This window comes from Streptopelia decaocto (assembly GCF_964273445.1).
Source record: "Streptopelia decaocto genome assembly, chromosome: 2".
Lineage (NCBI taxonomy): Eukaryota > Metazoa > Chordata > Aves > Columbiformes > Columbidae > Streptopelia > Streptopelia decaocto.
Window position 1 is genome coordinate 144,021,894 of NC_138655.1, and position 27,650 is coordinate 144,049,543.

A 27,650-nucleotide genomic window follows, 5' to 3' on the forward strand; every position below is an offset into this window, starting at 1 on the left:
AGGCAGCTAAACGTGATCTGCAATGGTAGGCTGACTGGGCCAGGAAAATGATATCTATTCCTTTTGCTTGCTGTCCTCTTTGCTTATTTCTTGACATATACTTGATATCTTTTAAGTTACCTTGCAGACAGTGGAATATTTTGCAAGATGTAACATAATACAGATTTTGAAGTTTTAAATACTTGGAATTTTTATAGGAATAAATGAAGGTGAGCACGGAGAATAAATAATTGCCCTGATTTAATTAATCTGGAACCATTTTTGAAGTTATAAAGTGCTACTCAAGTGTTTAGCACCGAGTATCTGTCACCTACAATTAAACTGCAACAGAAAAAGCATATTTTAATGTTAAATATCAAAAGAATAGCTTAAGAGCAATTGTGTTTTAGTCTTGCACCTCGGAGAAGCTTTGACTGTTGTTGTTATAATCGATTCTTGAGTGTTCTTACCGTCGACGATTAAAATTATGGCTATAATGCCTGTATTGGCGTGAGGTTTTTGAGTCTCTGAAGTAATGGTATCACGGCTTGATACTTAAAAACAATTTTGTTCTTAGAGCTAAACATGTATGTATTTGAATGATGCTGGCAGTAGTGATCCACCTCTCCCTATAAACTATCCTGTGCCTGTTTCATTTTACTGCTGTGACTGCAGCAGCGCTGCGACTACCTGTAATTTTCCTGCTGTGATTTATAGCGTATAAAATGATAGATAGATGACTACCCGAGCCAGGGCTGTTCTTGTCAAAACAAGATAAATTAGGATTTGATTTTGAAACTTGTGGACTGTGGGCATCTTTCATTCTGGAATTGTTGTGGTTATATTACTAATAGCTACTAGTCACAAGTAAGAGGCCAAGCAGGTCTTTTATTGGGGATTAGCAAGAGCTATGTGCAGCTTTCTATTAAAAGCATTGTGATGATGGCAGCTCTGGATTTACAAGCTTCAGTGACGGAAAGATAGTGCAGGAAATCCATAAATGACAAAAGCACCACCCTGAGTACTCTGTCCTAGTAGAACATTCTGATACATTGAAATTATTTCAGGGAGTCAAAAACAGTGGCTGAAAAGTTAATGATTTAGACATTCAGATGATTTTTCTTTCAAGAATCACTAGAGAAAATAGATTTGAAAATTATCTTAAGGTTTGAAAACTTGGGACAGTGAAAGTTAGTGGGGAGATTATGACTTTTGTAACAGAGAAGAGGGTAAAAATGGAATACTTCAAGGTCAGCCCAAGCAGTTTTGTCTGACAGGCTGAGCACTGGTGCTTGCTGATCATGTGCATGTGTTTGAATTCTTCCAAAACAGAAGTTAGTCTCCTCTTCCCTGGGCAGGTGAACTCCTGCTCCTCTGGTCTGCATCTACCTCTTCTGGTCGCTGTTACTGTCCATCTCTCATGCTCCATCACTGAACTAACATAGCTCACTAAACCATCAGAAAACGGTCCACTTTGTTTGCTGTTGCTGCTGTTTTAGCAGTTTGAATTAGCACACAGAGGGTCTGACAAGCTGAGCAGCGTGGGAAAGGTGAGAGGGGGAGTCAGGAAACTTCTTCCCCCTTTTGTAGCAGGGAACTGTTAAATGCTGAACTTCAGAATTTAGTTTAGTGAAATGAAGTACTGTGGAAAACTCTTTAGAGAAGGCTGTACATTCCTGAGACAAAAATGCATTGCAAATAAGTGTAAATACCTTCAACAAGTTAAATGATACTTCCACGTGGAAACGTTATGAATTAATAATGCCATTAGAGAAAAGCTGAACTCATCCATTCCATCTCTACAGGAAAAGTTATCATTCACTTGCATTATTCACTCTTCTCATACTTTGAGGTCTAAACTGTGGAAAGATAGATTGGATAATGTTTATTCTGTTGACAACAGATCAGAGCTAAGATAAAATCATACATGTGCCCTTAATTTGATATTTCAATGAGATGATATTTTCATTCATTAATCTGATAAATGTGTCCTCTGAAGGTACGTTAAAGAAAATGAATGAGCAAATGCTGATCTTTAAAGTGAGCCAACGTGTATATGAGCTAAAAAATCAAAGAGCTGGAACTAAACTGTACTTGTGAAATTATGTTGTGTAATAATTTTGTGGATTGAATCTTTGTTCAAGAAATAGAAGCAATCAAAATGTGCTTTTTTTTCTCTTCTCCATCCCCCTACCCTCAACCCCACAAGAGAGCAATGTACAAAAAGTCCTCTAGGATTCCAGAAGTCTTGCACCATATTTGTTTTCTTATCTTGGAGCTTGTAGCTATTGGAATTAAGAAGGTATTACACAATTTTTTAGATAAGAAACAAAACCCAAAAAATAGATCCCTAGTGATAAATAGAGCTTTCTGATTAATCACGACATATGAACTCTAGGTATTTTATATTGGTGTTTAGCTACATCATAAATCAGCGCTCTTCGGGTTGTAGGATGAATAATGTTACAGCTGCATACCCAATGGCTACATGGCAATTGCACCTTATTTTTCTTAGAGTAAGAAAGATTTCAGAAGCTGCCTGAATCTGGTCTGTTGAGCTACCCTGTTTGTGAACCAAGACTGAAGTCTGCTTAGTAAATTTTCTAGTTGACCGTATATTTTATAGCACATTCTTCCTTGCAGTGTTTCATTTGCTAAACCCTGTTTTTTCAGAATTGAGCATTGCATTTAACAGCTCTGCAACTATCTTAAAATACAGGTGTTTGGAACATTCGAACTCGTGCCTATGAATCTTTAAAAAAATTAAGTCTGAGTATATAAACGGGATACATGGGTTCTGCCTGCCCTCAGGGCTCCCTTAGCTTTCACTTGCTAGCAATATTGTCTTCAGGCCTCGTTAAGAGTAATTTCTGCTCTTTTTTTTCCTTACAGTAAAGCTTGTAAAAGGTCAGATGTTTTATATCATTACCTTCCCTTGAATGTTGTTTCTGTGTGGATGTGTATCTGGATGGATGTTTATCTTAGTGAGCTGCTGCTACGTTACTTCTTTTTGGAGCTGTGATCGGTGGAGTTTTGTAACAGCAAAGCATTCAGTGAGTGGTCCGTGAAGGGCCAACTGTTCTTTTTCTGGCAGTAGGAAAGATGGCTAGGTTGTGTGCCTTTTGAGACACACTTGATTGAAAGCTGTCATATTTGTTAAATATGGGGGGAATTCATGTCCCTTTATTATTCCATTTGGATCCAAAATTGGGTATTTCAGAACTCTGCTTTCTACAGATCTTTACGGTGATAAGAGGGTGCCACTGCAAGGAGTCACTTTATGGGAGCCAAGTCTCTTCATCTCAGCAGGTTGTTGCTGAAATTTTTATTTTTATCAGTGTAAAACCTGAGCATTCCTTTCAAAGATTTTCCTGCAGTGAAATTTTCTCCACTTCTTTGATGTTATTTACATCTGGAGTCAATTCACATTCAGAAGTAGGACTTCTGAACATTCCTTAGGAAGAAAAAAGAAAAAGAAAAAAAAAGAGGAGACTTGATTTGTCAGAGGAGGTGTAACCTAAAAATAGGAGGGAATACAGAGTTAAGAACAGCAGGGCTCCCATGGGTAAGATCTTTTTATGCAAAAGGCCGTGAGCGGGTTACCCCTTCAGTGGCCTGGAGTGGTAAACTGTCCTGGCAAACTTCGTGTTGATATTTTGGATCTGGGAGAGGAATTTGTTGTAGTTGCTGAACCTAAAGCATGTTCTTTCCAGGCTCTTAGTCATTTATGCCTCCTCCCTTCCTCCGTTCTTGTATCCCTCTTTCCTCCTTCTTTGACACATTGCTTTCTTTTGAGACTACTATCAAAGTGATTTCAGTACATTACAAAATATAATTTGAAGTCCTCCTGACTGTTCCTCTGCTCAGAATTCTGTATTTCTTTGCCTTTCAGACAAAATTAACACAGAAAGTAAAATAATACTAGAAAGTCAACAGAAGAGATTGTAAAACATGTTCATACATGTTTGCTATTTTACACTGATTGCTGTTCTTAAAGCGTATTAAAGTCTTTGCTTCTTGTCTCCAAAATTATAAATAAAAAAATTTCTTTAGGGTGATTCAAATTTCCTAGTGAAATGATGAAAGCTGAAGAAACTCAAGCAATGGCTTTAGATTTCCATTTCATAACTTCCTTTTTGAGGCTTGTTTGGGGTTCAGTGAAATTGTTACTCAAGTTTATCTAAGCATGTACAGTGATGACATAGTAAACTGGGTATCTAGAACTGATGAAAAGCCCTCAGATTAACAGGTTTCATAGATAACACGTCAGTTTTGGTGTCGATGCTTCTGTTTTCTCTTGATACCTGCTTGTTTTCTGGCAGTATGGACAGCACTTTTGAGACTTAATCCCTTCCCCTTCCCCTTCCCCTTCCCCTTCCCTTTCCCCTTCCCCCTCCCCTTCCCCCTCCCCTCCCCTCAACTATGCCCTCCTCCCCAAAATAAAAACAATGTAAAATAAAACCAGACTCCCTGATCTAAAACTCTCTTAACAAGCCTCAACAAACCACTTCAGTGTATGAAAAAACCCAAATTTATAAATCCCCACCAGCCTTTAAGTTCTCTTGGAACTTCCTTAGAATTTTAAGAAGAGTATAAGAAACAGAAGGACTTTTCATATTGTGTTCTAGCAAGTACATTTTTGCGTGATATTTTGGTGAAGATAGCTTTGGTACTTTATTTATGTATTTTCTTGGCTGGACTGTATTTCCTTCCTGGCAAATTAGATTATAAGTTGTGTTAAATGGATTTAGGGCTTGTTAGAGACAAGGTCATCTCTAAGTCACCCAGTCTTTATAGTGCATGAAGGTATAGATAGATGTGTTTTGCTTTCAGCTTTGCATCTAGATTGTCAATTAAATTATTATACTTTATTACAGAATTTGAGAACCCATTATCTTATTCTTGCAGGCTGATTCCATGAAATAAGTTTTTTATATTTCTTCCATTGTGACTGAAATAGAAAGTTGATACTTGGTGATACCTGAATTGAGTATGCACATGTTGCATCCTGTCCTGGTGCTTGGTGAGAGTGGTTGTACAGTCACTGTTGAACAAATCCTGTTTTCTTTTGAGGGTCTGTGTAATAATTCTGATAGTTAGAGGAAGATCAGCATGGATCGTTTTTAAGATTGAAAACAGTTACTGAGTTTTCATATGGCTTTCCAGACTTACATTTTAAGTTGTCTTCCTCATCTTTCCAAGCTACTCAGTACAAGTTTTAGAGCCTTTGTATCAATTCATATGTATGCATTTTTTTGGTAGCTCTCTGCTGAAGCACTCATTCTGAACAAATAGTCATAAGATTATATTGTTCTGCTGAATTTTTTGCAAGTACATCAAAATCCCATAAATATATTGTCAAAGTAGCGAAATCCTTGAGTGCCAGTAGCTTACAAGTAACTTTCTCTCCCATCTGCGTCCTCTGATGTTGACTGTCTATATAAACTGTATTATCATGCTAAGAAAAAATGACCCTCTAGATTTGTTTTTGATTAAATTGCTAAAAATATTGAACTCCTCCTATATTCTATGTTGAATTGTTAATTTTGTCAGGTGCTGTATATTTTTAATCTGTCTGAAATATTTAAGCAAATACAATTTGGGTCTGATTCTGTAATTCTCTAAGGACTGATTTATACTAGTGTGGAAGATTTGTGTTATACTTTAAAGGCTCTGGGTTAAGAAATTTTCTCTCTGTTTGCACAATTTCATTCACACTGCTGATGCTTCATGTTGTGCTTAAAAAAAAAAAAAGATCTCGGCCTCTTTAGAAAGCGCTCTTGGTTTGTACAGCTTTTGGTAGTTTAACATGGAAGATACTTAGTAAGTTAACTGTGTGCACCTTTTGGGGAATGAAATCTAAATCATACTTCACATTCTTATGCATGGAGTTGTCCTTAGGGGAGCCAAAGCTAAAACCTTGCATTAATTTACAGTAATACCTCAACAAAGAATACTGTGCAGGTGAAGAAATGCGGGAACATAGAAATCTTTGGTGAGAAATGCAGGAGACCTGTGGAGCAGAAGCCCCTGTCTCTGTTTTTAATCTAGTTTATTTTGTTGATAATTGATTATTGGGAAGATGGATAGTATTAACAACAGTGGATTCATAAATGCTGGCTATAATTGAAGAATTTCAGTTTGTGTATTTTGAAAATGAATATAAATAATTGATTTCCTTTTATAAAATTATCAAAGTATTAATGTTGTTTCCATTAGTATAGCACAGGATATTATTACCATTTCTCTTAAATTTTGATAATGCTTGATGCTACGTAAAAAGGGTTGTGTTAAAGATGAAGCTGAACTTAGGCTATGTTCTCTTTTATAACTTCTAGAAATATAAAGAGAAAGATAAACACAAGCAAAAATATAAGAAGCAGTCGGAGTCCTCACCATCCTTGGTTCCATCTCTTACTGTAACTACAGAGAAAGTAAGTCAATGTTTTTTTCCTCCTCTTCCATTTCAATTACTTACCTTGAAATTCCATGATATAATAATTCCAGGAGCTTTATAATGTTGTAGATTGTATAATTATCAAGCACACTTGGTGCTTTTCCTATAATGTAAAATCCTAGAATACTTTTGAAGTCTGTCATACAGAGAAAGACTTAGATTTTTGTAATTGAATAGTGAGTGATTTAATAACCCCAATCAGGTGCCACTGATACTCCAGTGAGTTTTATTTCATTGACTTATGTTTATTAATTTGAGAAGTTTTAGAAAATATTTCCTTTGAAATTCACTTGTGTGTGCTGAGCTGTCGCTGAACCTGTAAGCATTTAGGCTGCTAATCGTGACATTACAGCTCATGCTTCATATACTTGGAATATCACATTGCCTTTTTAGCAGTCTACTCCATTGGGTTCTGTGGTCTTTCCTGTTAGTGTGCTAGCGAATACCTAACTCAAGGGACAATGTAGAGGGTTAAATAATGACAGTTCTCATTGTACTCGACAAGAATTGCTTTTGTTATCCACCAAAAAAATGACACGAATGATAGCATTACAGAGTGGGCAGCAGTACTGAGAAATGGGTTTTCTGACTTGAGAAAACATTTATCCCATTCATGTGGGAATGTTTGACATCTGAGTTGAGGGATCGTGGTTTGAATTAATTAGCCATCAGTACGTAGAGCTTTATTTTGTTAGCAAAGATGCTGAAGCTTTTGTTAACTGTGTGTAGTTTGGTTGCTGAGATGCAATATTCAACAAGTGTGTCTGTTTGCATGTGGGTGCACCAAGACCTTGTCAGAACAGGGTAAAACAATTGAAATGTCAACTTTCTCTAGTCCTTAGAAGTATTCCCTCAAGTGGTGCTATCAACTTCAAGAATCATTGCCAAGAAAGTTAGTTTTTTCGTATGCTTTGGATATTTCTTGTTTCTCAACAACAGGATTATGAACTTGAGGATGTGTACCTGTTAACGTCCTGTTATTTGTGGCTCACACTTCTGATAACTTAGTCTTGTTTCAGGTTCTGCTGTATTCTTTTTGACACTATTGTGGCAAATGAGGCTTAGTAGTCAGTGATTTTCTGAAACTTGCAGTAACTCTTCATTAAAAAGAAAATAAAGAAAAAGGCAGAGTCAGTTTGCCACTTTGGTGCTCTGATTTAAGAGTGGTGATTTTTGAGTATTAGAATATACTTCTAATGCTGAAGACGCATTTGGATTCTGTTTTATGGCTAACCTCTTTTCTAATTGCTTTGTTCTCCCTAGGCGTTTCCTATTTACAAGGTTTACGACTTAGTGGTGAACACTTTAGTAATGTGAACAAGGGTAAAATCCCATTTTTAGCAGACATCTGTTTAATCCAAATAAGGAATGAGAATCTTGCTGAGTTGTTGGCCAAACCGTTTATTGAGATTGTACTATATATGTATGTATAGCAAGTAAAATATATTTTTGTAGTTAAATCTGTAGGATTTATAATAGGGTTTATAATAATTTTTATAATTTAAAGTATTTTTCTGTTCTTTTGAATACCTAAACCTCTCCTCTTTATAGTCTTAAAAATCATTAAATAGATAACATTAAAAAAAAGTTGCAGCTCCTGTGGTTAGTGGCAGGGCAGAGCTAGAGCAAATACTAAATAGAGTAAACAGAGCAGAAATGTTCTATTATTCTACAATTTAAATTGTAATTGGATTAAACTAAACAAGAAGCATTCATTGTGGAATTGAAATATCAACACATGTCCTTTTAGGTTTTGTTTTGGTTTGTTTTTTTTTTTTTTTTTACCTTTTGCATCCTGTGTTTTTTCTCCCTAAGCCGTCTACTTAATTTTCAGCCTTCTTTTTCTAATGCTTCAGATTGTCAGGAAAACTGGTGTTCTGTTTTTTAATGAAGTTACTAAATGTAATTATATTTTTTAAAAAAGTGTCTGCTGGATGTTTGGAAGTGATTTTTTGTGGCTAGTTTCTTCAGTTATTTTTTTTTTTCCTAAGTCCTTTTTACACCATTTACATGCATTTGCTTTTCTATGTAACAAATTCATAGTGCATTCCTCAAAAAAATTGAAATTCTAATAGTAAAACAAGCTTTGTTTTCTTCGGAGATAAATGCTTGGTTCACAATATTGTATTAATATGTTACTTTTGTGTGTCCTTTTACTTAGAGTTGTCAGAATTAATTTGGAGTTGTCGTCTTTTTCACAGCAGTCTGTTGTTGCAGTGCATACATTATTTTATCATGGTATATAATAACTTCTGTTATCACATTGTTCCTGTAGGAGGAACTGGAATTTGAAATGATTTTTTTTTCTTTTTAAAGAAGCAAAATCCTTTATGATACAGCGGTAATGACCATTTATGTAGGTGATGCCTTAAGGCATGCTTTTATCTGGATGAGTGGCTTCTTAAGATAGGCTGCAGAATAAACTGTAGGTGTAAACTACTTGTTAGTGTACTTGGTTTGCCTCTTTGTTTTTCAAAATTGAATTCTGAGAAATTTTACCGAGGTCCAGTTCAAATGCTGTGTTGAGATACAAGTATGCTGTTTGAGAGGCATTTTTGTGCAAACACGGCTTAGTCTGGATCAGTTAAGTTTGGAAAAGTTTGAAATACATTCTTAACTACTCTTTGGTTAATGTACTAAGAAATTTTTCACTTTTCTTTTGGTTCATAGATACAGAATTTTTTAAGAAAGACTAGAAAAGCTTAGGAATTTGTTGTGTCTCTGTCTTTGCTTCTGGCCTTCCTCTTAGCTGGGAAATATCATCAGCCCTATATTTAGTCCTGATAAAAGCTTCTGTCTCAGGTTTTGAGCTCTGGCTGTATCGAGAGTTTAAAAATGTGTCTGGTTTAACAGATCCAGAAAAATACAGTTAGTTTTAAAATTATTATTAGTTTTTTTTTTTCTTTTTGGGAGAGAGGGAAGTGTTATTAATTAAAAGAACACTCCAACACATACATGTACACCAAGACACACAGGAAAGTGTGTCTGCATTCAAATTGTAACCAGTAACTAAAGAAAAGATACTGCAAACAGAAAGTACAGCTGACTGAATTTTATCAGTAATAGTAGAGATGATGATGATAACCCTTCTCAATTCACCCTGACTGTCAGCCCAACCTGGTTCTCAAGGGAAGTGCTCGGATCCTACCATGGTGGGATACAAAATAGAATGAAAAGAATGGGGAAATCTCTATTCGATATGACAGAACATTGCTATCCTATAGCAGTGTGGTGTTTGGGGGCATGGGGTATATATGTTTGTGGTGGGTTTGTTGATTGGTTGGTTGCTTCTTTTTGCTTAGACCGCAATCTTAACATCTCACATTTTTGTGGAGAGTTACCTGCCATAGTCCTTCCCTTCTCTGTGCAGGAGTACCACCCTATACATCTGTATTAGAGCTAAAGGCTTCTCAAGCCTTGGCATGTACTGTGTTTAGCAAGAATGATTATTATGCCTTTACCATAAATCTAAAGCTCTCCCAGAAGTTTTAAGACTTACTACAGATGGGTGGTATAACTCTTCAGGGTGCACAGAGTGATATATGGGGGACGTAAAAATGGCAATAGTTCTCTGTGCACCAAGTTGGCAATGTTAAAGTTCACTTTTTGGGGAAAAAAACCTGCAAACTGGTTGTGCTGGTTTGACTGAAAGCAAGTTAATTTTCTTCATGCAGTTAGAAACTTCTTTTTTTATAACTAGCACAGTTGTTGTTTGGATTTAGTTTGAGAACAAGAAGATAACACCCCGGGACAGAACTAATGTTTTTCTCCAAGTAACTTTCCTGTGTTTTTGAGTTGAAACAGAAAGAATGTAAAAATTTGGTGTTATCTTAGTTGTTGTCTGGGAGCCAAGGTCTCTCTGGGTTCTGCCCACAGGTGTGTGAGGCAGCTGGGAAGGAGGGCATGAATGGGACAGACCTTGACTGACATCCAGGCTGATCAATGAGAATATTCCATGCCATTAGCATCATGCTCACATTTAATGGGGGTTGGGTTTTCTGGCTGGGGAGGCAGAGACCAGTTCCAGTTCTACTCTGGTTTGGTGGAGTTCTGTCAGTCCAGCCTTTTGCTGTTCTGCTGTTTTGCAGAGGTCTCTGGGCCTTTCTGCCTTTTTCTCTCTTCCCCCGGGATCGGCTGTTCAGGCCCAGGGTGCTCTCTCTTCCTGGGACTGGCTGCTTGGGACGGACAGAGTTCGCGAGGAATTGCATTGAGTATCTTTTATTTTATATTCTACTTTCCATTTTATAAATATTATTAGTAGTATATTAATATTATTTAGTTATTTTATTACTGTTATTAACTGTTTTAATCTTAACCCATGAGTTTCTCCCTTACCTTTCATTCCTCTCTCCTGTTTGGGAAGATCTATTTTGCTGTCTGCAGTGAGCAGGATTCCAGGGGTGGGGGTGGTGAGCTATCATAGTTTTGATTGCATGCTGGGGTTAAACTGCGACAGTGGGTTATGTGGAGCATAAAGGAACTCTGATACACACAGAGCTAGCTTGATAGTTGCACTAGCAAATACTGACTGATTTTTGAGAACGGGATTAACATTCATGAAATCTTCATGAGGTATTCACAAATAAACCAAGGAATGGAGTTGGGTGACTGCATCAGAGGAATCTCCTTTTTGGGGGCTGTCTGTGCCGAAATTAAGGAAAATGACAGACTGCAGTGTGAGCAGTGAAGGGAGGGGCGTCGAGTAGAGTATTCCGTTTAAAAAGCATGTGCAGGGAGGGGACACCATTGTAAGCTCAGGGGGCTGCACAGACCAAAGCCAGGCAGGAGATAACCCAGGGTGTTCTGGCTCTGTCCTCCCATCCTTGCTCCCTGACACTGTCACTCTCCTGACCTCAAAAAAAAATCAAAGCAAACAAACAATGTAAATTTCTCATGTCATATAAGGTTTTTCTGAGACATTTCTGTTAGGCCTTGGACTTTTTTTTTAGTGGTGAGTAGGTTGCTGTATGAACCAATTAGCTTAATAATCTAGTTTGTGTTTCACTTTTACCTTAGATCCTATTGCATATCTTGTGGATTTTCAGAGTGATTGATGTGTGTGTATTTGGTTTAGGTCAGCTCATTGCAATTAACTCCTTAACATAAGGAATATAACCTGTGGAAAAAAAATACTGACAAAATTATACCAGTTTTACATAGGATATAGTGCATTGTATTAGTGTTCAAGATATTCTAAGTAAGCATGTAGATTTCAGTATACTTTATAGCACCTTCTGAAACAGAAATACCTGTTGGAGCAAAATTTTCAAAAGCAGAATTACGATGTGCGCACATGTTCTCCAAAACATGCTCAGAGCAGGATTCAGGCTTGTAGTCAAAGCAAACCTCTGCACACTATATGCAAAGTAATGCCTACTTGTCATTGCCCAGCCCTGGCCAGTCTGTAGAGCAACATTAAGCTCACTATTTCCCTTTAAAATAAATTCCAGCAGTAATGGTGAAGGGATACTAGATAACATCAGTCTATGATTGTAGATACCTATAGAGAATTATCCTTGCAATTAATATTCAACTGAGTGGATTGGAGATAAGAATTAGGAAAGGAAGGAATTGGATAAGAGGAGAAATCCTGGATCCTAGAAAAAGCCTGACGTTTGGTTTGGGTTATAGCATGTCTGGAAACCCTTTGTTGAAATGACCCAAATTTGAACCACTGCTTCTTAACTCAGGTCAAGTGGCACATCAATTTCAGGAAAATTGAGCATACTCATGGCCTTTGTAATAGTTCAAAAAGTTAACTACTAAACTCGCCTTAGAATTGGATTTGAGCTAGATTGGTTTTAACATTGTACTTTAACAGACTTAAACTGATTTTTTTCACTGTTATCCAGAAAATCCATAATATATTTTTATTTGTTCATACAGGGCAGTATGCAAATAGATTGAAATGTTAATCTTCCTCAAAGCTTGCATATTGACTTGTTTTCTGGCATTTGCATCTGAAAAGCAAGTTCAGTGTAAATGCCTTACCGGTTTTGGTTTTGAAACAGTTTTATACCTGTTATACAAAGCTGTATGTAAAGGTGAGGAAATATTCTGTTGTTGGTGTAAATTCAGCAAGCGTCCCAGTTGGGGAAGAGAGAATGTGTATATACGCTTAATTTTAAGAGGCGTGTGTTTGTGTGGTCTTTAATGGAGATCAACTTAGATATTATTTTAAACCCTATTCTATTAAGAACCGAAAAACAAACTAAGTTTGTTCTGAACAGATGAGTAACTTCTAGTTTGATCCATGTTTTTTTGCTGTAGAAGTTTTATACAGTCAAAAGGCTATTTTACTAGCTAGTTTGAGTATAAACAACAGTAGAATAATATTTCATTTTTCCTAATTTTGCTTTCATTTTCTTTCTTCTGTATTAAACTTCTGGTATTACAACTTTTTTTTGTGTGTGTGTGTGAAAACAATTGTTTTCCTTTGTGTTGTTTCCTAATGCTGTGTACAAAGTTCCTTCACCACCTAATTTACTTCCTATGAACCAACGTGAACAATTCTGACAAAATTTAACAGAAGAATAGCGGGCCTATAGATAAAATTTTTGAAAGCCCTGTGAAGAGTTTATGGGTGTAGGAGACAGGCCAAAATTCTTGGGGATATGTAGGGGTTGAGGAAGAAATCTGCACTGGCAGCTCAAGAGTATGTTGTGCTTTCTTCTTCCTGTGGGGCAGCAGGTCTGGAGTGGGCAGCCAGTCAGTCCTGCACGGGTCTTGGCCAACGAGATCTCATGTGTCTTCTTTACTTGATGGTGCTTTAGGAACTGGCTGAATTGGACGATTCAGGTGGTGTGGAATCCTGGTGTGATGATGGGAAGTGAAGACATAAGGGATGGTGGGCTTGCTGGAGTTGATTTTTTTATTTGGTGTTGAGCCTATAAAGTCTTCAAAATGCAAGTTCTTAGGTTCTGAAGCTTTCACATCAGTTCCACTGCCAATGGAATGTTTCCAGTTTGACAAAACAAACTACATAATAACTGTATTTTCAGAAAAGCATTTGAAGTCTCATTTTCTTCTTTTTATCTTTAAGCAGTAAAATAACAATATCCTATTTAAATAGATTGTAAAGCCTGTGTGACCATAGATTTGAGATTGATCCATTGACCTCAGTGAAGTAGAAGCTAAAGCTGACATTACTTTTGTGCATTTTTTCCACAAAATGAAGTTTTATGCACTTCAATTGTTTGCTGAAAATCCTAACAATTCAGTCTAACTCCTGCTGTTGATAATTACCTTAGGATTTGAACAATTCCCAATTCAGTTGAAAGAATGGGTTCTTTTAAACAGTTGTTTTGTTACAGTTTTTTGTGTGACCTGTTTTTTTCCTCTTCTTTTCTTAAAATGCCAGACATACACAAGCACTAGCAACAACTCCATGTCAGGCTCCTTGAAGCGGTTGGAAGATACTACAGCTCGATTTACAAATGCAAATTTCCAGGAAGTTTCTACACACGTTTCAAGTGGAAAAGATTCTTCAGAGGCCAGAGGGTCAGAAAGCAAAGGGAAGAAATCTGCAGGTCACAGCTCAGGTCAGAGGGGAAGAAAGCCTGGTGCTGGAAGAAATCCAGGAACAACTGTGACTGCAGCCAGCCCTTTTCAGCAAGGTATTAATTGTTACGCTGTAACACGACTTCTGCTTCGGCATGAATTAGAAACCTTTTGTATTTCAAACTTGAAAATCCTTTATCCTTTATCCACAGTAATGAGAATGTTGTTTCACTTTGAGGGGGAAATAACTTTTTTTAGAGAAAAAATGTTCATTGTCATAATGTGAAAAAGAGGGTTGTGCATATTTGAAAGGAAAACTGATGCTTTTCTTTAGACTGTTAAGGTATTCTCTTTAACTGCTAAAACCAGAAGTTTATGTGCTGAAAAGTTTGCTTGGGGTAAAATGTAATGTATGAATTTGAGTTTAGGGGTCTGTCTTAGCTCTTTAAGGGAAAAATACTAATGTTTTGTAGTTAGTACATAGTTAAATGAAACTGGGCTACCTAATGTATAGGATGTGGTGGCCCCTAAATAGTTTTTCAAGATGCAGACATTTAAAATATACTGTTTTCTTCAAAGTGAAGGACCTTTTTAATTATGTTTCTTTGTCGTTGAAATACATGAGATGATGATTACATGACAACTCTATACAGTTTATTTAGCTTATATAATAAAAAAGTTTAATGTTTTGAACATTCTAAAACTCACTAAATGCCCTGCTGACACTTCTAAAAAGCAAATTATATTATGGCATCTTCATTAGAGTTGAATAAAGAAAAAAATTTAAAAGTCCGTATTTTTCATTACATAACTAATAAAACATGTTATTTTGAAACACAACAAACTAAACCTTCTATAACGCAGTTGCTTTTTCATAACTTTCACTGTGGCATATAGAAGCTGATTGTGCTTTCTGCTTTATGATGTTGCTCTTTCTTTGAGTTTATTTGTGCTGTCAGCACTTCCAAATTCGTCTGGAACTCCTTCAATATTTCAGACTTTCTTACTTGAAAAAATGGAAGTTGTGGGTGGTTTTTCTGTTTGTTTGTTTGTTTGTTTGAATTCTCAAAATGCCTTTTGGAATCCTGCATTCAAGGAAAAAGTCTTATCACTGCAGATGGCACAGTAGATCTTCACTATGTGCACGTGTTTTCTTTAAAGCTGCATTAAGTGAAGTTGATGTAACTTATTTAAAATGCAAAACAAAGTTTTTGTGCTTTTTAAATTGCTGTATTAATATAACTTATATTTTAAAATGGAATTTTAATAGTGTTTAATGGAGTACTAATGATAAACCAGTAATTTTAAAAGAACTTTTTTATGCCTAATGTCATATTTAGGAGCATTTTCTTGATGAGATAGTTGTCATCAGTCTGAGTTCTACAAAACAGTACCCACATGAACCCACTCATATAAAATGAATTAATTTCAGTGAAAATTTATGTTTGTGTTTCCTAAGTGTGCTTCATTTTCTGCCTTGCACAGTGATGAAATGACTGCATTCCGAATACTAGAGCAGCAGTGTAATACTATTACACAAAAGATCTTCATGTTTTTCTGGCAGTGCCAAAGTAGTTTTTTAAATGCCAGTTTTATACACTTTTCGCCACTTCCTCTTTTGTCCTTTTGAAAAAATACCTCTTCTGTGGAACACTTCCTCAGCCAGGGTGAATTAAATGCAATTGGTGTTCCCTTTACCTGTGTCAGACCCTTGATTTAGGCAGAATGGTAAGGATGATTGCAGGCATAGCGTAGATGTGATCACAGCCCGTTTCTGTCAGCTTCCTTCTTTTTATATATGTGTATGTTTTTAAAAAACTGCACTGATTTGCACCAAGTGATTGTTGTGGCTTCAAAACATGAGGGATGTCAAAGTTGCCTAAGCAACAAAGTTGTTATTCTCCTTTTATTGATTTTCAGCTTGTTTGTGCCCCAAATTCAAATCTGTATCTCAGATAGAATTCTGAGAATCAGATGCAATAGAGTGAAGATCAGCAGGAGAAGCAATGAATTACCTTAAAAACCAATTCTTTAGCTCTTGGTAACACTTCTCATGAAGTCCTCTCACTTTAAAGTAGTGTATTCCAAGATGTTAATATTTCTCATCAATTTTCACCAACTACAGGAAAAAAAAGAATTATACCTTTTCTTTCTTTCTTTCTTTTAGGAAGCTTTTTGGGCACTCCTGGGAGCATCAAGTCGTCTTCTGGAAGTTCAGTTCAGTCTCCCCAGGACTTTTTGAGTTTTGCAGACACAGATCTGCGAAGTGACAGTTTCACGCATTCTCAACAGGCTTCGTCAACCAAAGATGTACATAAAGGAGAGACTGGGAATCAAGAGGGGGGTGTCAATTGTTTCACTTCCTTAATTGGTCTCCCTTCATCATCAGCTGTTTCCCAATCGAAAAACTTTGACAGCTCACCCGGAGACATAGGTAATTCAAGCCTTACTTCTACAGCATACAAACGATCTCAAACTTCCGGAATAGAAGAAGAAACTGTAACAGAGAAGAAACGGAAAGGAAATAAGCAAAGTAAACATGGGCCTGGTAGACCCAAAGGAAATAAAAGTCAAGAAAGTCTTTCCCATCTTTCAGTTTCTTCTGCTTCCCCAACTTCATCTGTGGCATCTGCTGCAGGAAGTGTGACGAGCTCTGGTCTTCAAAAATCTCCAACTTTGCTCAGGAATGGAAGTTTACAAAGTCTTAGTGTTGGCTCATCTCCAGTGGGTTCAGGTAGGCATTTATTGGATTTGTTTTCTTACCTCAAAATATGTCTTTATTATTTTAGCCATAATTCTGAGTATGCTTTTCAAGAACAGAGTGTCATTTAAAGTATCTTGAGAGTAGCATTGGGAAAAAAAGTAAATTTAGGATTTTGACTGTTGGAAGAGTAAGTTTTATTCCGTGTATAGGTTGCCCCTCTACTGTAGGTGGTTCTAGTAGATTGACCTGTGTGCTATATAAATGCAGGTTTTGAGGTTGTAGGGGGGAAAAATAAGTTGCATGAAAATAGTTTTTTTGGAAATTACATGTGACTGGTTTGGCTAAAATAAGTGATGGTTTAGACAGACTATATTTTCTGTGTGTTCTGTTACACAGAGAAAACAAAATCGGTACTCAGGCATGTCAGCTTGCTGTCCCTCAATTATTTTTCCCGATTTAACTAAATTAAAAATCAAAATGTCTATATGGAGAATTATCCGTTTAAACATGTAAAAGGATATTCTGAATCTGGACCCCTGTGCAGCTGGATGACATTTTCATATTCTTGCTTGCTTTTTAGCAATTGAAATTGGCTGGTTTGTTCTTCCTCTGTTCTAAATGTTATGTGCATTGGGGGCTGTGAGAGGTTTTCTGTTCCCAGTAAACCTGTATGTGGAATGACCTTGCAGGATATTGTATCTATCAAAATCTCTATTGCTTTGAAGATTCTTTCAAGGCCTTTGTTTGGATTAAAAAATAGCAAACTATCTGATACCTCAATTTTGTAACTTTGAAATTTTGTTCTTTTTGTTGTACTAGGGAATTTTTTGCCCTATTTTTCCTTTTTTGGGAGGAAAGAGAAATGGAGCTTGAATTATTGTGGGCTATGGGCCAGGTTTATTCTTTTATAGTGTGTATTTTCACTGTGTAAACAAGCAATGCTTTAAAAATATATGTGCTTCAAGAAACAACTTCGTATTTCTTTCAGAACAAGGCAGGGACTTAAAAATGTGATCTCAAAACCATTTAGTTTTAAATCTTTGATAGATATAGGCAAATGATGATTTTTATAGTGGGTAATAACAGCAATAGCAGTGGCAACTATAATAAATTGCACAGGACAAAAGTTCCGTGTTCACTGTCCATATTTTTGATTAAAATGCAGTTTTAAAAACACAGAATCATAGAATGTTCTGAGTTGGAAGGGACCCACAAGGATCATGGAGTCCAACTCCTGTCCCTGCATATGACAACCCCACAGTTCACACCATGTGTTTGAGTGCCTTGTCCATCTCTTAGTGTCAACCTCGCGTCTGTTATGGACAGAGGCCATCCAACAGACTTAGCTCAGTGATCTGATTATTTCAGTATGAACTTTCTTATTCCTTTATAAACCCTTTGAGGTGCATTATGTATTGTTGTAGTTGAGGGAACAGATGGAAATACAAGATCTTGTTTTGAAGGGAATGACCTGTGTATCCCACCTTGTATTTGTCTTAGAATATTCTGGTCTTGTCAGCTCCTAGAACAGGCCTTTCCCTTGCCAGGCCCAGCATTGCTTCCTTCTTCGTCTTTATTACCTCTCACTCTGCCATCTATAAAATGCCAGTGATAATGTTAAACTCCTGTTGTAAAAAGCTTTGAAGTACATGTATGGAAATACTGGGTAGGTTTTATTACATTTATCAGCCGCTTATTACATTTAATATGTTTATTATGTTTAATACGTTTATTACAATATTCAGCCTATGATTTCACCTCTGTTAAGCATACTTAAAATATTGCTAGCAAGTGTTAGACCTCTTCTCTAAACCAGTTGTATTTCCTGAAGGTGCCAAAGAATATGAATGAAAACCAACCAAACAAAAACTGGAAACAAAATCACCCCAACAAAAACCTGAAAACCCAAAGGAAAAATAGCAAACAGATGGGATGACTTTGCCTTCGAGCATGAGCTCTAAGTTCATCCAGAAACTGGGCATATTGCTTTCATGTGCTCTTCTCCCTGATTTCCCATCTTTCTTATGCTTGTAGTGCTTCTTTCCTCACTTCATCATAAGCATTGTCTGGGTTTAGCAGTCCATTTACAGCTTTGTTACAATGAGGAATGGCATATGAGTATTACTAGTATTATTAGAAACATACATTTTCTTAGGTATGATATGCCAATGTTTCTCTTTGAAATGTCTCTATATAGTCTGACACATATAAATCTGATGAGTGAATCTAAACGATTTGACCCTGAACCTCAAATATGATTTTGTGTATTTAAATCTAGTGAGAAAATGCAGGGGAAGTCAAGCTGAAAAGGTTATACTGGTTCTTTCTTGGAATTGCTGTGTTCAAAGAAGCAGAATCAGGAATAAGTTAGAACATAGTAAACAAAGGTTTTGAGATAGTTTTTTCAAGAGTGTTCTTCTCGTTTTTTTTAAATAACCTTCTTAACTGCAGCTGTCTGAAGCTACTATTCTTTTTCAATTTTTTTAAGAGTACTTGTTGAGATCCATAAAAATTATGAAAATAATTCTTTCACAGACATATGATAATCCTCTTCGCAGTTAATGTTCAAATTAGATGAAATGTGAAGGAAACCTTATCTTAAAAGGTAATGCAGATTCATCATGTGCTATTTATACATAACTAAATGTCTTCCATAAAACTTTAATTCAGAGTAAGGATGTTCAGCTCATTTTGTGAAAATAATTGTCCTCTCCAAACTTTTTCCAGTCCACAGAACTTCTGGTTTCCTGCTTAATAAGAAGATATGTACCATGAATAGTACAAGGCCGTGTAATTAAAAGATGTTACAATACATACACTCAGTTTGTATTACAGTTGCCATGCAACTGATTTGATGCTTTCAAAATTTTGAGTGCTTGAATGTTCAATCTTAATGCTCTTTATATTTTTTTCTGAAATGTATTTATAATCTGATAGGAAACGCTGTATGTATTACTTTAACAATGTACCCAAAGGAATGAAAAGTAATTTAAAGAAATTTAAAAAAATTATTTGGTAGGGTGATAAGGAATTTTTAGTTAAATTAGCATTTTTCTAGTACATCTGTCCCTGTTAAAAAAAATAGCTTATTTACAAACCATACTTACCTTTCTGCTGGAAATTCACAAACACTGTAAGTTTGTTGTCTAAGAAGACCTAAGTGAATTGGCAGTTGGAGTTAGATGAAGCTGATACCGGTTCCCTCAAAATGGGCCTGGTCTTTGGAGTGACTTCAGGATCACCTTTTTTTTAATAAGGGGGGCTTTCTTCTGAACCCTACAATTTTATAGAGCTATTTAACTTTTTATAAGTCACACTAGTTGTATGCTCAGGATTAATTTTCATTCTCAGCATTGTTCTGGGGAATAATTCTTAAAGCAGTCCAAAGTATTGTAAAGCTGTGGTCCATTCTGCTGAAGATTTTTCTTTTTTTCTTTTAACAACAATGGTGGTTAAAAACCAGAAAACATTCATGCAGGAATTTAAAGAGATTAGTAACATCTTGTCCTAATGCTTTCTTCTGCTAGTAGTAGATGCCAAGGTCAAATGTTTATTTTACCATACTTTCACCTTATTTCATCAGTAGTGTGGAAAATAATAAGCTGGTGAGAAGGAGGAAAAAAAATACAGTTATGATAAATAACTTTCATATGGTCTGTATTTTTCTGTCAAGCAGTTTGTGCAGGCTCTGGCTCCACTTCGTTTGGAGTACACTCCAGTGCATGAAAAACTTTCTGAGAACTCATGTCCCACATCAATAGGGAAAAAACCCCTTACTTGCCATACAGTACCTTCTGACTGTTGTGGAATAATGCAGCGAGGTAAAATGAAAACCAGTCAAGTGTCAGAAGTAAACTGAAATTTCTGTTTTATGGTAAAGTTCTTGCACAGTTATAGTCAAGTTCTAAATGGATACTTGCTTCTGGAAGAATTGCAGTGCTTCAAGCGTGTATGCATGCTTCTCTGTCTTTCCCAATTCTCTTCTTGATTTCAAGTGTACAACAAACTGTATAGTATAACTTCAGTTGCTAAGGTCTTCAGGAGATCATTTGCTTCAGTATTTTAATTTTTGCATAATTGATTTTATGCCTTTATGAGTACTGTAAACCCTACAAAAACTTATAAAGCGTTCCCCCCACCCCCAGAGGTTGAATTCCAAATCAGACCTTGAAATGGTTATCCCATTCTTTCAGTACCCTTACTGTGCCAGTCTTCTGGAATTCCTTTGTCACAATTGAGGCAACCTTATAATCTATCTTCTTACATTTTAGTTCTACATCATGTATATTCTACCCTTGACCACTCTTCAGTGTGTTCTGGTTGGTAATACTAGACAGTTTTTGGAATAAAGGACGTATCCAAACCCAGGATTGTACTTTAATATAGCAATATTTCAAACTCTGATTTAGAAACAGTTAATGTTTTTTGGAACAGGCCCCTCTGGGTTGATCTGCCTGGTGCAGTCAAATTTCAGCTTCATGTGGGAGTTTACTAAATGCTTTAGCTTAGTCCATGTATTTTATTCTTCTTTCTCATCTAATTCAAGTGACGATGAAGCCTCTGCCAAGTGTTACGCTCGTGTGCAAAGGGATGATCAGAGTGTTGAGCTTGTTGTCGTACTCATGATGTAAGAGAACTCTCATCTGCAAAGTAGATGAGTGACTCAAAGTCATTCTCATTGAGATACTCAGTCCCTCAGAGCTTATGTTAAATCTTTACGATTTTATGTTTGAACTATGTTAAATCTTTATGATTTTATGTTTAAACTCCTCTGTAACCTTTGACTTACCAGCTATATCTGTTGGGAGAGCAAGTTCAGACACAATTATTCTGAAACAGTTTGTGCTATTACATTTACCTGGTAGGTGCCTTAGAAGCCAGAGCAGAAAAAGAAGTCTTGCTGTATTAAGAAGATAGTTTGTATTCCAGAGGGGATAGAATAGAAAGGACAAATTGACACTAATAGATATTAATGACCTTTTAGGACTAGGCAAACGATGTAGAAAACAAGGCAAAATTCTTGTACAGATAATTTCATTCTTCGTATTTGAGGCTCAACAGAAATGGTTTTGATTTGATGCGAAATTAACATGTTAAAATTGATGGTTGTTTGATGTAGAAAATATGGAGACATCAAGTAATTGGGAAGAAATCACATGAGGTAGTAGAAGCTTATGAGAATGCGGATTATCACAAAATGGATCCCCCATCAATGTTCTTAACTAAAACAAGTGTTAACAGCAGTCACAGCCAGAAGTAAAAATTGGCATTTCCTGATGATGAGTACCTCATATTTTTGTGTTTTTAGACTGTCATAGTTAAATTTCAGTAAGTCTTTAGAACTTGTGAAGTTGTAGGAGACTGGTGGGTTGTTTATGTTATGTAATTAGGATGTGTGTGCTACAAGAAAGCAAGATGTTTAGAGATGTAAAGATTTAATGATTAATGGTGGTTATAAGTTATGGAAAAGAACTTATTGAACTTATTTTTGGTATTTTTTAAATAGAAGTAGTGGCATAGTAGATGTCCACATTTCAATTGATAGAGCACGACATTTTAAATAAAGACCTGTAATGATAGGAAGACAGTAACCTTTGCAGTAAATGTAGTTAAGTCTCAGTTTAATTTTGATCAGGGAATTATTAAATCAAAGTGTTTGGAGTTGTGTTATTTCCCTGTGCATCAATTATCAACCTTATGCTTTTTTTTTTTTTTAAATTCTGAAATTTCTGAATAAATTGGATATGAGGACAGGGTAAAATGGAACTCTTGGTAAGCAGTACAAAGTAAGAGTTGTGTTGGTGGAGCTGAAGTAAAAGATTATGTGTAGGAAAGATGGATGTGCACTTGCAGGATAAGGCTGGTCTTCTGGGGAAGGAAGGGCTAAAAAGGAAAAGGATAAAGGTGAATAAACAGTTACGTTTGAGCTTCTAGTGCTAAGCCATGTTTAAAAAAGGTTTGAATGCATAAACAGCAAACTAATGAGAGGGTAGCTCTGATTTCAGCAGAGTGCAGCTATGTGCTAGAAGACACAGTTCAATCGAGGTTATTTATTGGATTTGCAGGTGTGGGAAGTTCTAGAGCTAAGAATCAAACCACATGCTCACAGAGATTCTTGTTTGGCTCTTATCTGTGAATCTAATTCTGTGCTGTATTATCCCTCGGCTTTCTTAAAGAAAAAATCGCATAGTGCATCAGTTTGGCATATAAAATAGACTGTAACAGGGCAAATAATGCATTTCAAGATACAGTAGGTAGTTGAGAACTGTCATGCAGTATGGGTCTGGAGAAATTAGTTCCCAACATCATATGTTTTATGCTTTTATCAAAGATTGGGAAGAAATTAAGAAATCTCCGATGCTTGCTGTGAGGGTTCACAGTGATTTCTAAAAATGTGTTGTAAGAAATTTACTCTGATGTAGTGAATAATGATTCCTTGATAGGAAAGTTTTACAAGGTTTATTGTTAAGTGTTTTCTGTACAAAAGATGTGTTTTGAAAAGAATTTTGAAAAACTGAATAATGATGGAGTACTGAAATTCATCTTGTACTGAGATGCTTTAGGAAAAAAAGGCTATTGTCGTCCCTGTGGCACTCATTTCAAGAAGGGATTAAAAGATTAAATCACTTGAAATAACTTAATAGATATTGCAGGTAGCAGAGTACTATATTTAATTCTGATATTAATTTCCTCATAAAATATGAGTTTAGGAAAGTTGAGGCATACAATGATCAGGATTTTTAAAATGTCCTTTTCAGAGAGTCTTAAGTTCTTTGATAGACTGAAATATCTTTGAGACTATTTCAGTTTACAAAAATGGTTAAAAGCATGATCATGATTGTTATAAAGGAAGAATTAATATTTCTGATCAAGACTTTTGCATTGGTAATTGCAGACTGTGTACTGGTAGTTGCACCATTTTCTGTTTTTAAAAAAATGTTGACAGAAAAATATAGACCAATAGTACTTAACTAGGTGGGCTGCTGAAAACAAGGAGTGTTCAGCCTTTCCACCTTTGTTGTCTCCAGGCTGCCTGACTTTCCATGGCAGCAGTGGCAGCTCCCCTGTGAATGTCGCAAGAGTAGAAACTCTTGGAGCATTGCTTTGAAACAAAACTTGATCCAAAACAAAAGGAAGTTTTCCTTTCTCAAAAAATCGTAGAATTTTTGAGTGAGAACAGATGTGAGGGGCTTTCTGAAGTGAAAAATGTCTCAGGGAAGGTAAGTTCTCGTAACTAGGGTATAGCTTGCATGTCAGGTTGCTTATATTGGAGAAGATCTTGGCATATGTGGAAATGAGATTGTACTCGACTAACTGTTGCATGAGGATGTGTCTGTCAGGTTAAAATGGGCATTTTTAAGATTACGTTCTTGAAACTAGGTTCTCAAATCATGGTGTGACTCTGGGCATTAATTTCTAGTTATATTCCAAAATATATAATCATTATTATGCTTTAACAGTCAATAGTAACTATTATGTTCAAATTATGAACTCGTAATATATTTCAGACTCCTAGAAAGCCCAACAAAACAAACAAACAAAACCAAATTAATATAGGAAAGGGAATCTGTGTTTTCATGTTTTCTCTGTTATGTCTTTCACTTAAAAAAATGAAGAAGATTGTGGTAGTTACTCATTTCAGGAAAAAGACTTCATAATGTTGAACAGCTGAGTAAAAAGATGTAATTATTTATAAACTGTTCAGAATTTTGTCTTTTATTGAAACTTTGCAAATATGAATTTAATAATGAATAAAATAAATTCTGTAGATCTAGATTATTTCACATACAGAATTATTGGCAGAATTGGCATCTGAAGATGATTTTTTTGAAACATAATAAATATCTATATTAACAGATTAACTTTTTGTTACTTGGACCTGTATTGCCAGGTAAGAAAATGGACTGGGAGGGCTTAAAGGCTACTTAAATTGCTCTAGTTACTACTTTTCAAATTTAGCTATAAATCTTTCTTGTTTGGTGAGGGTAGGTTTTCAAATAAATCTATGAGCTTTTTATAAACTGTTTGCTTTTAGATTATATTTGACCCATAAGCCTACGAAGTGCCTTGTATATATATGGTGTTAGGTTTGAATTCCTAGTAAAAACTCACTTCTTTTAGGTGTGGATAATCTGGGTAAACTACTTTATATGAATGAAATCTAGCTGACAGCTTTGCTATTGTTGTTGTCTGCATAGTGAACAAAATAAACTGCCTGCTTTTCCAGGAGCTGATTGTCTTTGCAGATACATGGAGTACAAGTATGTGGCATTATCTTTAATATATATATTTTTTTAAATGGCAGAAGCATAAAATGTCCTGAAATTTCCAGTTATGTGCTTGGATTATGTTAGTTCTTTAGCTCTTTTTATAAAACTAAGAATTAGAATTTCAAATAGACTGAGCAGGGGAACAAGGAGACACTCTGAAGCTGTTAAGATTTCCGTCCTGCCAGATACCTTTGTTGCAGACCTTGATATTTTCTTCAGAGGTGCATCCCTTTTCTGAATCACACAGAATCACAGAACGGTTGGGGTTGGAAGGGACCTCTGGAGATCAGCTAGTCCGACCCACCTGCTAAAGCAGGTTCATCTAGAGCAGATCTCACAGGAATGTGTCCAGGTGGGTCTTGAAGATCAAGCGAATATTACTTCAATTAAATTACATTGTTGCATGGAAGCTGAAGTGAGATGCAGGTGTTGTCTGCTTACTTGCAACCCTTTAGTTCCCAAGACCTCCTTTAAAAATTTGGCTTAGCCCCCCCCCCCTTTCATTTGATATCATTTTGTATACATGGATTTTTAAATTAAAATATACATCTTTTTGACGGAACATTTTTCAGCGTCTGGAGTCAATTTGCTGGAGCATGGCATTCCTTGTAAGTCAAATGTGAGATAGCAATCAGTCTTTTAACTCCATAAAATCTGTTAAAGGTGACATGGGAACATAAAAAAGTGTGTGTGTGGGGAGGGCAAAGAAGAGGCTTGACTATAAAAGCAGCAGTAGAGTTTTTTACCCCCTCTTGAAAATTGTGCTTTTCAGATCTTACAGATTTTCAAACCTTTCAGAAATCAAGTATAGCTGAAAAATAAGTGATGTGTATGTGTTGATAGTGTTTGCAGCATTTTTGTCCCTCTGAAGACTGTCCAATTCATATGGTGAATTTATTTTTTTATTGTTGTTCTCAGTCAGAGGTGATAGCAGTGCAGACAGGTTTTTAAAGTCAGAAGGAAATGTACTTTGCATTTAAATGTTCCATTGATTTGATATGAAGAGCTGCAGGATCAGAAGTTAAACTACCTGAAAGTAATTTCAGGATTATGATCAGGGTGACTAACTTCTGTATAAGAAGAGGCTCTGATGCCTAAAACTGTTGTTGATTATCATAATTATTTTTGAGATTCCCTGTAAAGTCTTAAAAAGAAAACTAAAATAATTCAGTAGAAGTACTGACAGAATATAGTGGTATAAGGAATACTAGTTACCTTAAAATTATTGTGACTCATGGTGGACAGATTCTTGTGTTGATATATAGGAACTACAGTATCCATATACTGCACTCTTTTTAAATGCCCAGCTCTGGTTAAAATGGCAGCAACCAACTGGGATAACTTTACAGGTACAATGCAATATTTCAGTAGCTTTTGTATTTAAGAACACTTTTAAAAACGGAAACTGTAAAGATGTGTCCTGGCTACACTAAATGACAGTGTATCCCCGTGCCTTTTCACTGTGTGGCAGTTACTGGTATTTTATAAAAGTTGCCTGTACCAGCTGCTTAAAACATGCAAGATCTTTGTGTCGTTCCACCTTTTAAAAAATCTCCCCAGCATAAATAAAATGTAAACTTGGCACAGATAAGACAGCATTGTATTTCCAGAAGATTCCTTAAATAAACCTCTCTTTCAGGAGGATTTGAGATAATTGAAAAAGTGTCGTAGGAGTTAGATACACAGGTATGCTGTACACATAAAGGGTCCTGTCAAAACACTTAGCAAAATAGTTCTTACTCAGTGCTTTTGTGGTCGTTATGCAAGAAACAGTAAATGAAACAAACTATTTATTATTATTAGAAAAGCTACTTCTTGTCTAATCCTGAATTTAAAGCATTTTTTTTGTCCATTTTAACTAAACTGGGATTTAACACCTAATTTAGATGCAAGCTCGTTACTTCATATTGTTCATTTTATATACTTAATGCAGTTTTAAAATAGAATTCTTCATTTTTTGTGTCAGATCTGGTAGATATGTAAAGTGTCCGTGAGAAGGCCATAAGGATAACATTATAAAAATTGTTAATTTTGACAGTGATCTAGCTTGCTGCAGATGTTTGCGTGAGGGAGAATTACATGCGGTGGTAAAAAGTTTCTGAAGAGAGTTCTCATTGGACTAAGTAACTAAAAAAAAAACCCCAGTATTTTTTGTCAAAAAGAGTGAGCATCTATGGGCTTGGGACCGGTGTAGTTCTAGCAACTTGAGTTGAGAAGAGATTCATAGAAACTGGGAAAAGAGCTGAAGAATATGAACATGTATCTGGGGTTTCACTCTAAGTAATTTGATCAGATCCTTTGGTTTTATATCTATTTCCAATTTGTATTTGTCTTGAACATTTACAAGAAGAATTTCCTGACAAGAATCACTAGAGGTTCCAAATAAATTTAAACTAAAAAAACAAGACCCCATTCCCCAATCCCCTCTCCAACAAAAGAAAAAGCAACTCATAAGCTGTCAATATAGTTAGCTTTCATGTAATGTGTGGTAACTGTCAAGGACTAATGTCTAATCTGAAGGATTTAGTGGTTGGTTACAGCAACAACATCCTTTCAGGGGCCAAAATCACAAAGTCATTGATATTCTCTAGGCATTTTTTCTGCTATGGAAATTTTGGTAAGCTTAAAGCTTAACTTTAGTTTCTGTATGTGTGACCAATTCCCTTAAAAACAGGTAAGGAACAATAGGGATGGTGACATGGATGTAGGTATTAATACACAGTCAATTCTGAGATGTTTT

The 27,650-nt window shown here is 35.9% G+C and overlaps 1 protein-coding gene across 8 annotated transcripts in view; it reads left to right on the forward strand.

The window, feature by feature from the left end:
- MLLT10 (MLLT10 histone lysine methyltransferase DOT1L cofactor) overlaps window positions 1–27,650 on the forward strand; it is a 141,874-nt gene that overhangs the window by 63,050 nt on the left and 51,174 nt on the right. For all 8 annotated transcript variants that reach the window (XM_082044865.1, XM_082044864.1, XM_082044866.1 and 5 more), the window contains 3 exons: window positions 6,318–6,413; window positions 13,797–14,052; window positions 16,104–16,670. In XM_082044865.1, the coding sequence (XP_081900991.1) occupies window positions 6,318–6,413; window positions 13,797–14,052; window positions 16,104–16,670 (919 nt within the window). The remainder of the gene's footprint in view (window positions 1–6,317; window positions 6,414–13,796; window positions 14,053–16,103; window positions 16,671–27,650) is intronic.